This window comes from Lutra lutra, chromosome 5 (assembly GCF_902655055.1).
Source record: "Lutra lutra chromosome 5, mLutLut1.2, whole genome shotgun sequence".
In the NCBI taxonomy this organism is placed as follows: Eukaryota; Metazoa; Chordata; class Mammalia; order Carnivora; family Mustelidae; genus Lutra; species Lutra lutra.
Window position 1 is genome coordinate 65,883,972 of NC_062282.1, and position 12,489 is coordinate 65,896,460.

General features: G+C 38.4%; 1 protein-coding gene across 7 annotated transcripts in view; it reads right to left on the bottom strand.

Annotated features, from left to right (window-relative positions):
• UIMC1 (ubiquitin interaction motif containing 1) overlaps nt 1–12,489 on the bottom strand; it is a 136,465-nt gene that overhangs the window by 34,378 nt on the left and 89,598 nt on the right. For 5 of the 7 annotated variants that reach the window (XM_047729148.1, XM_047729150.1, XM_047729152.1 and 2 more), the window contains 2 exons: nt 8,145–8,248; nt 2,638–2,791 (listed from right to left, as the gene is read on the bottom strand). In XM_047729148.1, the coding sequence (XP_047585104.1) occupies nt 2,638–2,791; nt 8,145–8,248 (258 nt within the window). Of the gene's footprint in view, nt 1–328; nt 544–2,637; nt 2,792–8,144; nt 8,249–12,489 lie in introns of all 7 variants that reach the window. The other 2 variants (XR_007127342.1, XR_007127341.1) reach the window with 2 other exon arrangements.

Sequence of the window (12,489 nt, forward strand, 5' to 3'; positions counted from 1 at the left end):
ATGACAGTGCAAATCTCAGTCTCCTTTGCCCACCTGATGGTCTCAGCTTCTCAATAAGTTCAATGAGAAAACCTGGCTCTGGTGGTATAAGTCTGCATTGGTTTCAGAATACTCAGAAACAAGTCTGAATCAATTTCAACAGCAAGTATTTGGGGTTGTGAGTTGCCCCATCACATCCTAGTAAGGAAAAACAGGCTAAAAGACAAATATTACTTAGCTGAAAGATATCTTTGGACAGTAATCAATACCAAAACCTGCTGTTTAACCACAAACTATGAGAGTTCAGTCTCAGAGGTGTCAGTAAGAACCACTTTATACTACCCCTTACCTAATAACTCTGACCAGAAGAAGGTTATCTTTCCTAGAGCTCAAGTACATTCAGCTTCTCAAATTCATTTATTTTTGGATCTCAGTGCTGAGTAGGTTGTTGACTCATAACTAATACCAGTTGGGTAAGCATGGTGAGATAGGCAAGATAGTTTCTTCCTTCTCTGGTCACCAAATGTCCATCCCCAGAATTCTTTCAGTCACTGGAACTCTCTGCTAAAAAAAAATCAGACCTGAAGAGCCAAGTCAAATTAAAATTACATCTAGAACCCTAGTCCTTCAGTGTTCTTCTACTCAAAAGAGATAATGTTCAGATTTAGGTCTTCAACTTTCACTGTATTTAAAAGATAACCATGCTATTAAAATGATGCTTAAAAATGATGACAAACTCTCTGACCCAGTAATTCTACTAGGGGAACAGTAACAGCAGCTAAAAGTCCTTAAGTATTTACTCTGTGCTAGGCACAGTGCTATGCACTTTCCTTAAAATATCTCATTTAACCCCACAAAAATCAAATAAAGTCCTTACTATTAACTGGCCAGTTGCATAAAGGGAAGCTAGGAAACTAGCACAAAATCACACACTGGTAAGTGACAAAGATGGGATTTAACCTCAAACTGACTAGATTCCAGAGCCCATCTTTTTTACTATCACCAAAACTAGTATCACATTATATCCTTGGGAAATAACCACAAAATATAACAACTTTAGGCACAAAAGGCTCAGTGACATATAAGTATAATGTGGCTGAAACATGCTAAATACACAACAGCTAAGTAAGTGGAGGCAATTCAGATTAAAGAATATTATGTAAGCATTAAAAATATTTTTACACATAACTTTTTAGTGACATGGGAGAAATTTTATGCTATTAGTAGAAAAAAATACAAAATTTTATAGATAGTAAGATCTCAATTATGTAAAAAATATATCTGTCCATGGAAAGATCTAAATTTACTGCTAAATTTTAAAAAAAGCAAGTTGTAGAATAATATATATACTGAGTGTGTGTGTGTGTGTGTGTATGTGTATACACTGAATATGGTTCCATCTTTGTAAGTAGTATCTGACTCATTTTAAGTGTTCAATAAATAAAAGCAATTATTATTACAATGAACATGATTACTTTATAATAAAAAAAATCAATGAATTTATTTAAATTATAAGCTTAGGTACTACCTTATATAATAAATAAAAAGAATATTACTTTGGAAAAATTAAATACCATGTGCCTTTTTTCCTGGAAGTCTTTTTTTTTTTTTAAGATTTTATTTATTTATCTGACAGAGATCACAAGTAGGCAGAGAGGCAGGCAGAGAGAAGGGGGGGAAGCAGGCTCCCTGCTGAGCAGAGAGCCCAACACGGGTCTTGATCCCACGACCCTGAGATCATTATCTGAGACGAAGGCAGAGGCTTTAACCTCTTAAAACCTCTTAACTAAGCCACCCAGGCGCCCCTTTTCCCAGAAATCTTAACCTATAAAATACCTCACAATTACACAATTTCAGATCAAATACTTCTAAGTTATGGGAATCAAATAGGACTGAGACATGCAACACTTGCAATCATCTAAGGTATGGTTATATTCAACACCCTGGACCACAGAGAGCTGAGCTGATACTATTATATTCAGAAATATACAGAAAGGCAAGATTAGGGGTGGTAATTCACAGGATGTGATGAACAAGCAGATTCTCTTGGTCAGTAACTCACACTGCACCAAAATCAAGATTTTTCACGTTCTCTTCAAAAAGTAATCAATAGTCCGGGTGACGCAGCGGAGAATACAAGACATGAACTGAAATTAGGGATATTTCTTAGCTACAGTTTTAACACAGAACTTTCACATACAAAACCCCACAAGGGGCTTGTCTTGAATAAAAAAATGGGTCATTCTTCTAACACTATATGTCAACTATACTTCAATTTTGAAAAAAAATGGGCAACTCTAGAACTTATTTCCTCAAGTTCCATAAGGAGTCTCAATATCTAAATATGTAAGATGAAACGCAAGGTCCATAGCATTGCACTGATTTTTGGACTACATATACCAAAGAATAAGTTGAAACATTAAAAAATGAAAGATTTTTCCCTTCCCTTTCTCCTGAGTATGTGCAACAAAACAGCATACCTGCCAAAGTAATAAAGAACATGAAAAGCATAGAGAATTAAGTAGATAGGAGAAAGAAAAACAAACACAACAACTTTAACTTTGAGGCAGAGTGATCCGTTTTTCCTGTACTGTACTGTACAGGATTACAAAACTACCATGCAAAGAAAAGAGTTTGATAAATCCTGATAAGTTTTACCTGTGTCTTGCCCTATCAGCCCATTGCAGTACATGGCATGTCGTTCAATCTTTGTGGGTGGGAAGCCTTGGTCACATAGCGGGCAGGAGACCTGGGTACTGGATGAGACTGTAGAAATAGGTATTTCCTTCTCAGCAGTTCCCCTGTTACCAACCTGAAGAAAATAATAAATGGCAACTGTAACACCTTTACTTTATAAAATACCTTTTCCCTCAAAGAACTGCAAGAGATTCCATCCCATATTTCATTTATTTTCAGAGACAATACTGAGGCACCTGGGCGGCTCAGTAGGTTAAGCCTCCGACTCTTGATTTTGGCTCAGGTCCTGATCTCAGGGTGGTGACACTGAGCCCCTCATCAGGCTCCATGCTGGGCACAGAGCCTGCTTAAGATTCTCTCTCTCTCTGCCCTGCTTTGCCCAGCCCTGATCCACCCCCACTGCATGCTCTCTCCCTCCCCGTCTTGAAAAAAAAAGAAAATATCAGTTTGCCAAATTCAGAAGATTGGGAGATATACTAATATACTTAATAGTTATTCAGTACCTGTAAACTATATTCTAAACACTGCATGTAATACTCATTTAATCCTCATAGTAATCTTACAAAGTATTAACATAACCTTTCCTACACATGAATAAAGTATTGCCCAAAACAGTAAACAACTTGCCCAAAGTTACATAACAAATAGGAAGCAGAGCTGAAATTCAAATCAAGGACTATTTAGCTCCAAAACCTGAGGGCATTCCTCTCTATCAAGATCTTTGGTCAGCGGGGCACCTGGGTGGCTCAGTGGGTTAAACCTCTGCCTTCAGCTCAGGTCATGATCTCGGGGGTCCTGGGATCAAGCCCCGCATCAGGCTCTCTGCTCAGCAGAGAGCCCTCTTCCCCCTCTCTCTCTCTGCCCACCTCTCTGCCTACTTGTGATCTCTCTGTCAAATAAATAAATAAAATCTCAAAAAAAAAAAGATCAGTATGTTGTATCTGCTGTGTTTCAAACAATCTACATATCAACAGCATCTCAAAGAAACTTTTTCAATCTCATAAAAGAACTGTGAGCCTTCCAAGTGACTTCAGACATAAGGAATTGGGGAACAAAAGAGTTCTAAGCAAAAGTAGCACAACTAAAATTTAAGACCTAGACCTCAGCTTAGACCAATAAGACATACCACCTCTTCTGTTTTATCTGTGACTTTTGGATTAAAAGAGGAAACAGAACAGAACTAAGACCCAACTATTTAAGCAGACTCAAAAGTCCTTAAGACAATTCTGCAGAAGCCATTCTTAACACCTTCTCTCTCTTATTCCTCTCAGTGTTTTTTTTTTTTTTAAAGATTTTATTTATTTATTTGACAGACAGAGATCACAAGTAGGGAGAGAGGCAGGCAGAGAGAGAGGAGGAAGCAGGCTCCATGCTGAGCAGAGAGCCCGATGCGGGGCTCGATCCCAGGACCCTGAGATCATGACCTGAGCCGAAGGCAGCGGCTTAACCCACTGAGCCACCCAGGTGGCCCCCTTCTCAGTGTTTTATAATCACCATTTTTCCTACAGTTCCCAGTGTCTGAGAGGCAGTTTTATTTTACCTTTACAGGTCAGAGCCAAGAACTCTGCAGTGATTAATTCAACAGTATGCGTGAGCACTGCAGCACTACTGCCTAACACTTGCTTCAAAGGACAGCATGTCCTAACCAATCAATGTGAAACTGTCCCGCATAGCCACTGTTTCCATTTAAGAGCAAAGAACACCTGGGCTGTTATTATGCCTTACTACAGGGAAAAAAATAAACCCTCTTCTGGTACAAGATCAAAACAAGACCAAAACTGCAATGGGTAGATCATTTGAGCTCTGAGGCAACTGGAGGGTTTTGTTTTTGTTTTTGTTTTTGTCTTTTGTTTTTTTTTTTTGTTTGTTTAGGCCATCCCTAAAATCTACTGCTTGTGAATGTAATCCAACAGAGGGAAACAGGCCATCTAAATCCCAAGTCAGTTTCTACAACTGCCAGAAAATGTCGTTTTCAACCCACCTGCCTTTTACTTAAAAAGACATATTCTGAAAGGGGAAAAGAAGAAAGATGAAATAGGAACTAACAGTGCTCGAGTTCATTTTCCATACCAGGATTGGCTAAGCATTTTCCATACCCATCACTCACAACAATCCAACTGGCAGAGGGATCACTAGATCTAGTATTACAAAAGAGGAAATTGATGTTTGTTTAAAAGGTTAAGTAACCTGCTGACCACAAAGTTAGTAAATACAATCTAGACTTGAACCCAAGATTCTGCAGTATCAAAACTTCAGTACTTCTATTTTAGCAAATTGTGGCAAAAGCAAAAAAAGCATCCTCTCTACTTTGCTGCTGACCCTGCCAGATATTGGGAGACTATCTGATTCTATTATCCTTCTCTAGAAGGTGGAGAGAGCCAAGTGTGTCTGGAAGTTCTAGGTGTTATTTATTCCAAGCTTAGTCACTCAGCTTCTCACAAACCCTGGTTCTTCTGTTCATAAATCTTACAAGGCAAAGCTGTCTTGGGCATGCAAAGCCATTTGAACAGAGGGGAGAAAAAGCAATATACCCTAAAATTTGCAAGTAGTCTTGAGTTACTGAAAGTTAATGGCAACTGAGCAGTTACTTGGCATTCTAAAGTTCGCTAAGCACAGAAATGTTGTATGACATGAATGTCACTGGTGCTCACACCTAACACTATACTCCTTTGTATTCATTACCAGCTCTATAAAATGCATGGAATGTACCTTCAACTATTAATGTATTCAAGAGGGAGTAGTCTGTTGTCTTATTGTGAATACAAGACCACTTCCAATCACATTCATAGACAACTGAGAGGTTCTGAACATTTTTACATAAAGTAAGATTTTTTTCAGCATCATTTAAAAGTTCTATTTAAATATTAACTACAATAGAGGGACTTCAAGAGGAAAAAATATAAGCGTAGCAGCTTTTATTAGGACTGTGCAGTCAGGGATTCAGTCTCTAAAGAGCTGCTTCTACTTCTTTTAAAATATTATACAGTCATTTCTCAAAAGAGATACTTGGACACAGAATCTTGATCTCTTAGAGGTTGGTCCTTACCTTCTGGCCTCAAAAGAAACCTTACCTCAATAAATGAACTGGGTGAAAATAAAAGTTATGTCCTACAAATCACCAGTCCTGACCCTTCCCCACCCAGTTTTTGTGCAGCTTAGAAAGTTTTTTAGATCTTTTCCCTCTTTCCATAAGACTCAACACAGTTTACTTAAAAACCACTGGCTAAACCAACTGTTTGATTCTGAATAACTTCTATTAACTTTTCTAAAAAAAGAATATCTCCAACCAAGGGATTATCTCAGGCAAGATATTCAGAAAATATTATTTTCAAAAGAACCTGACCACTGCAGGAAATCAAATCAAGAAGGATTACAGTTCTGCCATGCTATTCCAAATAACTCAAATACTGTCGAGCAATTCTCTGTCATTAGTAAGCTAATATCACTGAACAGCCACAATATATTACAAAGCAGTAAAATAATAACTGGGCCACATGCCAAATCTTTGCTATGCATTTCATATTCTCTAATTTAATCTTCAAAACAACCCAGTAAAATAGATTACTTTTTGTCGCCACTTTACATATGAAGAACTGAAATTCAGAAAAGCATTCCTCTTCTATGCTTCCCTAATGCCCTGGGCATCTCTCTGTCATTATATTTGTCAGACACATTATAATTATCTATGTGTCTGTCTCCTCCCTTACCAGGACCCTCTGAGGGCAGGCACTGTTTCATCGTTGTTGCTGATCTTTATACCTCAAGAGTCTAAAATGAACAACCAGCACACAGTACATAAACTATAATATCTTTCAAATATATGAAATGAATAAAACAATTAATTAATTTACCCAAGGTCACAGAATTAAGTGATAGGGTTGGGATTCTTCTAATTCCAATGCTCAAGCTCCTTGCACTATACCATACCACCTTCCAATAAACAAGAAATTTTAGGACAAATGACCCTATACACAGACTCCAAGAGCAAGAGTCCACACCCACTGTGATACTATCTTTGTGCTCATAAAATATTCAGATTCTACCTTTCTAATAAGTGACATGTAACTAAGTAAGTGGTGGTTACTCAATGACTTAAAAATTATAGTATCTCTAATCTTTTAATGGAAACAGAATTCTAAGACTATTTACAGACATCCACAGATACCAGCAAACAGCAACAATGAAAGGAGGACATTCAATGTGAGAAAGGTCATATAATTCCATCCCTTTGATGTGTAGTGGTGCAGACATATACACTATAAATTCTAAACTGGGTTCATGCTCTTTGCCCCAAACAAAGAACAGTCTCCTTTGCAGTCATGGGTGGATAAGAAATCAGCCTTCATTAACAAAAGGATTGTAGGGTTCTTCTGTAGTTAAGATGACTATGTTAGTAACACTCTGTTCCCTATCCCCATTTAGAAGTTTCTGGTCTCTCCCTGGAAGCCATTTTAACATTATCCAGCAGGATATGTCCTCAGTCACTCTGTTGCAGGAAGTGTCACCATCTTCCTTACCACCACTGGCATCAGAGAATCTTGGTCTGTCAGTTGTGACAGATCAGGTTCCAAGGAACCAAGCAGTGTGCATGATTCATGAAAGCAGAATTTCTACCCAGTTACCTGCAATGCAGAGACTGGGCAAGGGATCTACCTTCTATTGTAAAACTGTTTTCAAAAAACCTAGAGTATAAAAAGGAATAAGAGAATGAAACCTCTATTTTTAAATGCTCAGGGTAAGATAACATACACAAATGTAACCAAAATATTTATTTCCACAGAAAAATTTAATTCTCAGGCTGCTTTTCAGAACAAGAAATTTTAAAGATTCTGAATTCTTTTTTCAAATTCTTGGTAAACTATTGTGTAAGGCTCAATATGATAAATATATACTGAGAATCTCAATCAGAGGTATGAACTTCAACAACCACCCTTATGGATGATGGCAGATATGTGAAACTGGAAAGGTAAAAAAGCCAATAAAAATCCACTTATTTTTTCCTGCTGCTATCCTGATTGCATTTCTGATACCATGCAGAAATTAGAGCTGAAAGTTATGTATAATAAAAATATAGTGACTTTTTCCAAGATTGTTCATTTCTGTTACTTATCAGTAATATAACAGAAAATATCCCAGACTTTGGAGATAGATCCAGGTTCAAATTATTAGCATTTTGAGTATGAGTGAATGACAAACATTCTAAGCCTCTGTTTCCCCTATCTGTAACAGAAATAATAAAGCACATTAAGAAATCAAGAAATGGTAACTACTCCTATTTTTAGAAACAGTGCTCAACCGAACTTAACTGTAGTGCTGAGCTGAACTTAACTGTAATAATCTCTGACATAATCATCTCCAAAACTACAATCTTTTGTCACCTAAATCTTTTCAGCCGAGGTCAATGTTGTATCAGAGAGAGGAATATCAGTAGAAAGAAAACACTAAGAAAAATTGTACAGAATATTCACCTCCTTATCTGCCATTATTATTCTTACTTCATCCAGGATCTCTCTGCTACCTGGAGAGACTTCTTTTTCCAAGTCAAACATTTCAGGAGAACTTAGCTGTGTCTCTGTAATTTATAAAATTAAAAAGTCATTTTCATTTTGTATTTTCATAGTTAAAAAAACAAATACCTATTCCCCCTAAAGTTTATAGTGATTAATACTGACTGCAGTGGTAATACAGATCAGTCTGATTCTTCTCAAAGCTTTACTAAGGCATAATGTATATACAGCACAATTCATCAATTTTCAGTATGGGCAAATATATATAATCTATACATGGTAACTTTTTTTTTTTTAGAGATACCCATGTACGGTATCATTTATACCACATAATAATCGCAATCAACATATAAAACATTTCTGGGGTGTCTGGGTGGCTCAGTTAGATATCTGACTCTTGATTTCGACTGAGGTCATAATCTTGGGGTCCTGAGATGGAGCCCTGCGTCATGCTGGGTTCTGGGTGTGGAATCTGCTTAAGATTCTTTCCATCTCCCTCTCTCCCTCCTCTCAATCCCTCCAACCCCCCCTTAAAAAAATACATAAAACATTTCTAAGCACCCTCCCAAAATTCTTATGTATCCCTTTGCAGTGAACTCTCCACTGATTGGCTCCTTGCAATGACCAATCTACTTTACATCCCTACAATTTTCCCTTTTCTACAACATTACATAAATGAAATCATACAGTGTGCCATCTTTCGTGTCTGACTTCTTTCATTTAGTATAATGTGTTTGAAAAGCAACCATGCTGTTACATATCAGTAGTTCACTCTTTTTTAATGCTGAGTAGTAGTATTCCATTGTATGCAAGTATCACAATTTGTTTGTCCATTCACCAATTAATCCATCTGACTTCTTTTCAGCATAACTCGGGTTTTAAAGCATACTTATTTTGACAGAAAACAAAATATACCAATGTTAGTTCTAAAGTTAAAGGGATGATTAGAGAAGACAGAAAATTGAGAGAAGAAATAGAAAATACATCCTAAACAAAGATATGCCTTTAATACATTCTTTAGGCAGCATCTATTCATTCAACATTAACTCAACAAATATTTATGAACAAATTCCAGGCACTATACAGACTGCAAGTAATAAGGAGACGTAAGACGGTGTCCTTCATAGTCTAGTTCAGGGGTTAGCAAACTATAGCTCATGACCCAAAGCCAGCCACCTTCCTGTTTTGGTAAATAAAAGTATTATTGGAACACAGCCACGCCCATTTTTCCCTGTTTTTGTAAATAAAAGTATTACTGGAACACAGCCACACCCATTTTTCCCTGTATTCTATGGTTGCTTTTGTGCTAAAATGAAAGCACTGAGTAGTTTCAGTGGCAGAGCTGAGTCATTTAGCCCACAAAATCTAATATATCTATCTAGTCTTTTACAGAAAAAGTCTGCCAACTTCTGGTCTAGCCACCCATCATGTAATATAACAAAAGAACAAGGGCGCCTGGGTGGCATAGTCGGTTAAGAAACCAACTCCTGGTTTCAGCTCAGGTTGTGATCTCAGAGTCATGGGATCAAGTCTCACATGCAGAGTCTGCTTAGCATTTTCCCTCCCTCTCCCTCTGCTCCTCCCACTCATGCTCACTCTCTAAAATAAATAAAATAAATCTTAAAAAAAAAAAGAAGAACAGTAACTATGTCAAAGAAGGACAACTTCTTTGGAAAAGAAACTTATCTCAGAATTCATACCCATTTATGTTCTTTCTTATCTAAACTGCACATCTTACTGATACTTACGTGCCTCACAAATACAATGAATGGCCTATGTTGGGCAAATAAAGTACCTATATAAGATACTGAGGTATCTTCTCAACATCAAAGAGGGATTAAATAAATTTCTAGTGTTAACTATATTTTCATACCTTATTATTTTTTGAAAAATGAATATACATGCTCACATACACAGATTTTACCACCTTGGCAGAAAAAGGCTTACAGTGCATAAACTTCAAAGTTGTCTTTGTCAGGAACCCCTCTACTTGCTACAGGAGATGCTGCCCAATTCAAGAATCATTTAATAAAACCAATTAAAAAAAAACTTTTTTGTCAAGTTTCCCTGAGATATTACCAAAAAAGACATTTAGTCTCTTAGAAAATAAGAGCTACTCACTATCTGTACTACTGTAATAATAAAAAGTCTTTAGGGGGAGGAGTCAAGATGGCGGAGAAGTAGCAGGCTGAGACTACTTCGGGTAGCGGGAGATCAGCTAAATAGCTTATCTAAAGATTGCAAACACCTACAAATCCAACGGGAGATTGAAGAGAAGAAGAACAGCAATTCCAGAAACAGAAAATCAACCACTTTCTGCAAGGTAGGACTGGCGGAGAAGTGAATCCAAAGCGACGGGAAGATAGACCGCGGGGGGAGGGGCCGGCTCCCGGCGAGCAGCAGAGCAACGGAGCAAAATCAGGACTTTTAAAAGTCTGTTCCGCTGAGGGACATCGCTCCAGAGGCTTAACTGGGGTGAAGCCCAGGCGGGGTAAGCGAGGCCTCAGGTCCCGCAGGGTCGCAGAAGGATCGGGGGTGTCTCAGTGTCGCAGAGCTTACCGGTATTCGAACGGGGAAGCCGGCTGCAGAGACAGAGCCGAGGAGTGACTCTCAGCTCAGGGTTGCCTTGAACCGGTCGCAGGCTCGGTCAGCTCGGAGCGCGGCCAGAGGCCAGGGTGACGGGAGTCATTCGGTGCTGTTCTCTGAGGGCGCACTGAGGAGTGGGGCCCCGGGCTCTCGGCTCCTCCGGGCCGGAGACCGGGAGGCCGCCATCTTTATTCCCGTCCTCCGGACTCTACGGAAAGCGCTCAGGGAACAAAAGCTCCCGAAAGCAAACCCAGCAAACCCGAGCAGATTACTCAGCCCGGCCCCGGGTAAGGGCGGTGCAACTCCGCCTGGGGCAAAGACGCTTGAGAATCACTACAACGGGCCCCTCCCCCAGAAGATCTACGGGAAACCCAGCCAGGACCAAGTTCACCTACCAAGGAGAACGGCGGAATTACAGAGGAGAAGAAAGCAAAGCACGGAACTCATGGCTTTCTCCCCATGATTTTTTAGCCTTGCAGTTAATTTAATTTTTTTTTCTTTTTCAATTTTTTTTTCTTTTTCTCTTCTTCCGCTAAATTTTTTTTTAACTTTTACCGTTTTCTTTTTTTAACGTTTTTTAAATAGTTTATCTAATATATATATATTTTTTCCTCTTTTTATATTTTTTCTTTATCGGCTTTCTTTTTTTTAATAGCTTTTTTTTTTTTCTTTCTTTCTGAACCCCTTTTTATCCCCTTTCTCCCCCCTCACAATTCAGGATCTCTTCTGATTTGGCTAAAGCATATTTTCCTGGGGTTGTTGCCACCCTTTTAGTATTTTACTTGCTCCTTCATATACTCTTATCTGGACAAAATGACAAGGCGGAAAAATTCACAACAAAAAAAAGAACAAGAGGCAATACCAAAGGCTAGGGACCTAATCAATACAGACATTGGTAATATGTCAGATATAGAGTTCAGAATGATGATTCTCAAGGTTCTAGCCGGGCTTGAAAAAGGCATGGAAGATATTAAAGCAACCCTCTCGGGAGATATAAAAGCCCTTTCTGGAGAAATAAAAGAACTAAAATCTAACCAAGTTGAAATCAAAAAAGCTATTAATGAGGTGCAATCAAAAATGGAGGCTCTCACTGCTAGGATAAATGAGGCAGAAGAAAGAATTAGCGATATAGAAGACCAAATGACAGAGAATAAAGAAGCTGAGCAAAAGAGGGACAAACAGCTACTGGACCACGAGGGGAGAATTCGAGAGATAAGTGACACCATAAGACGAAACAACATTAGAATAATTGGGATTCCAGAAGAAGAGGAAACAGAGAGGGGAGCAGAAGGTATATTGGAGAGAATTATTGGAGAGAATTTCCCCAATATGGCAAAGGGAACAAGCATCAAAATCCAGGAGGTTCAGAGAACCCCCCTCAAAATCAATAAGAATAGGTCTACACCACGTCACCTAATAGTAAAATTGACAAGTCTTAGTGACAAAGAAAAGATCCTGAAAGCAGCCCGGGAAAAGAAGTCTGTAACGTACAATGGTAAAAATATTAGATTGGCAGCAGACTTATCCACAGAGACCTGGCAGGTCAGAAAGAGCTGGCATGATATATTCAGAGTACTAAATGAGAAAAACATGCAGCCAAGAATACTATATCCAGCTAGGCTATCATTGAAAATAGACGGAGAGATTAAAAGCTTCCAGGACAAACAAAAACTGAAAGAATTTGCAAATACCAAACCAGCTCTACAGGAAATATTGAAAG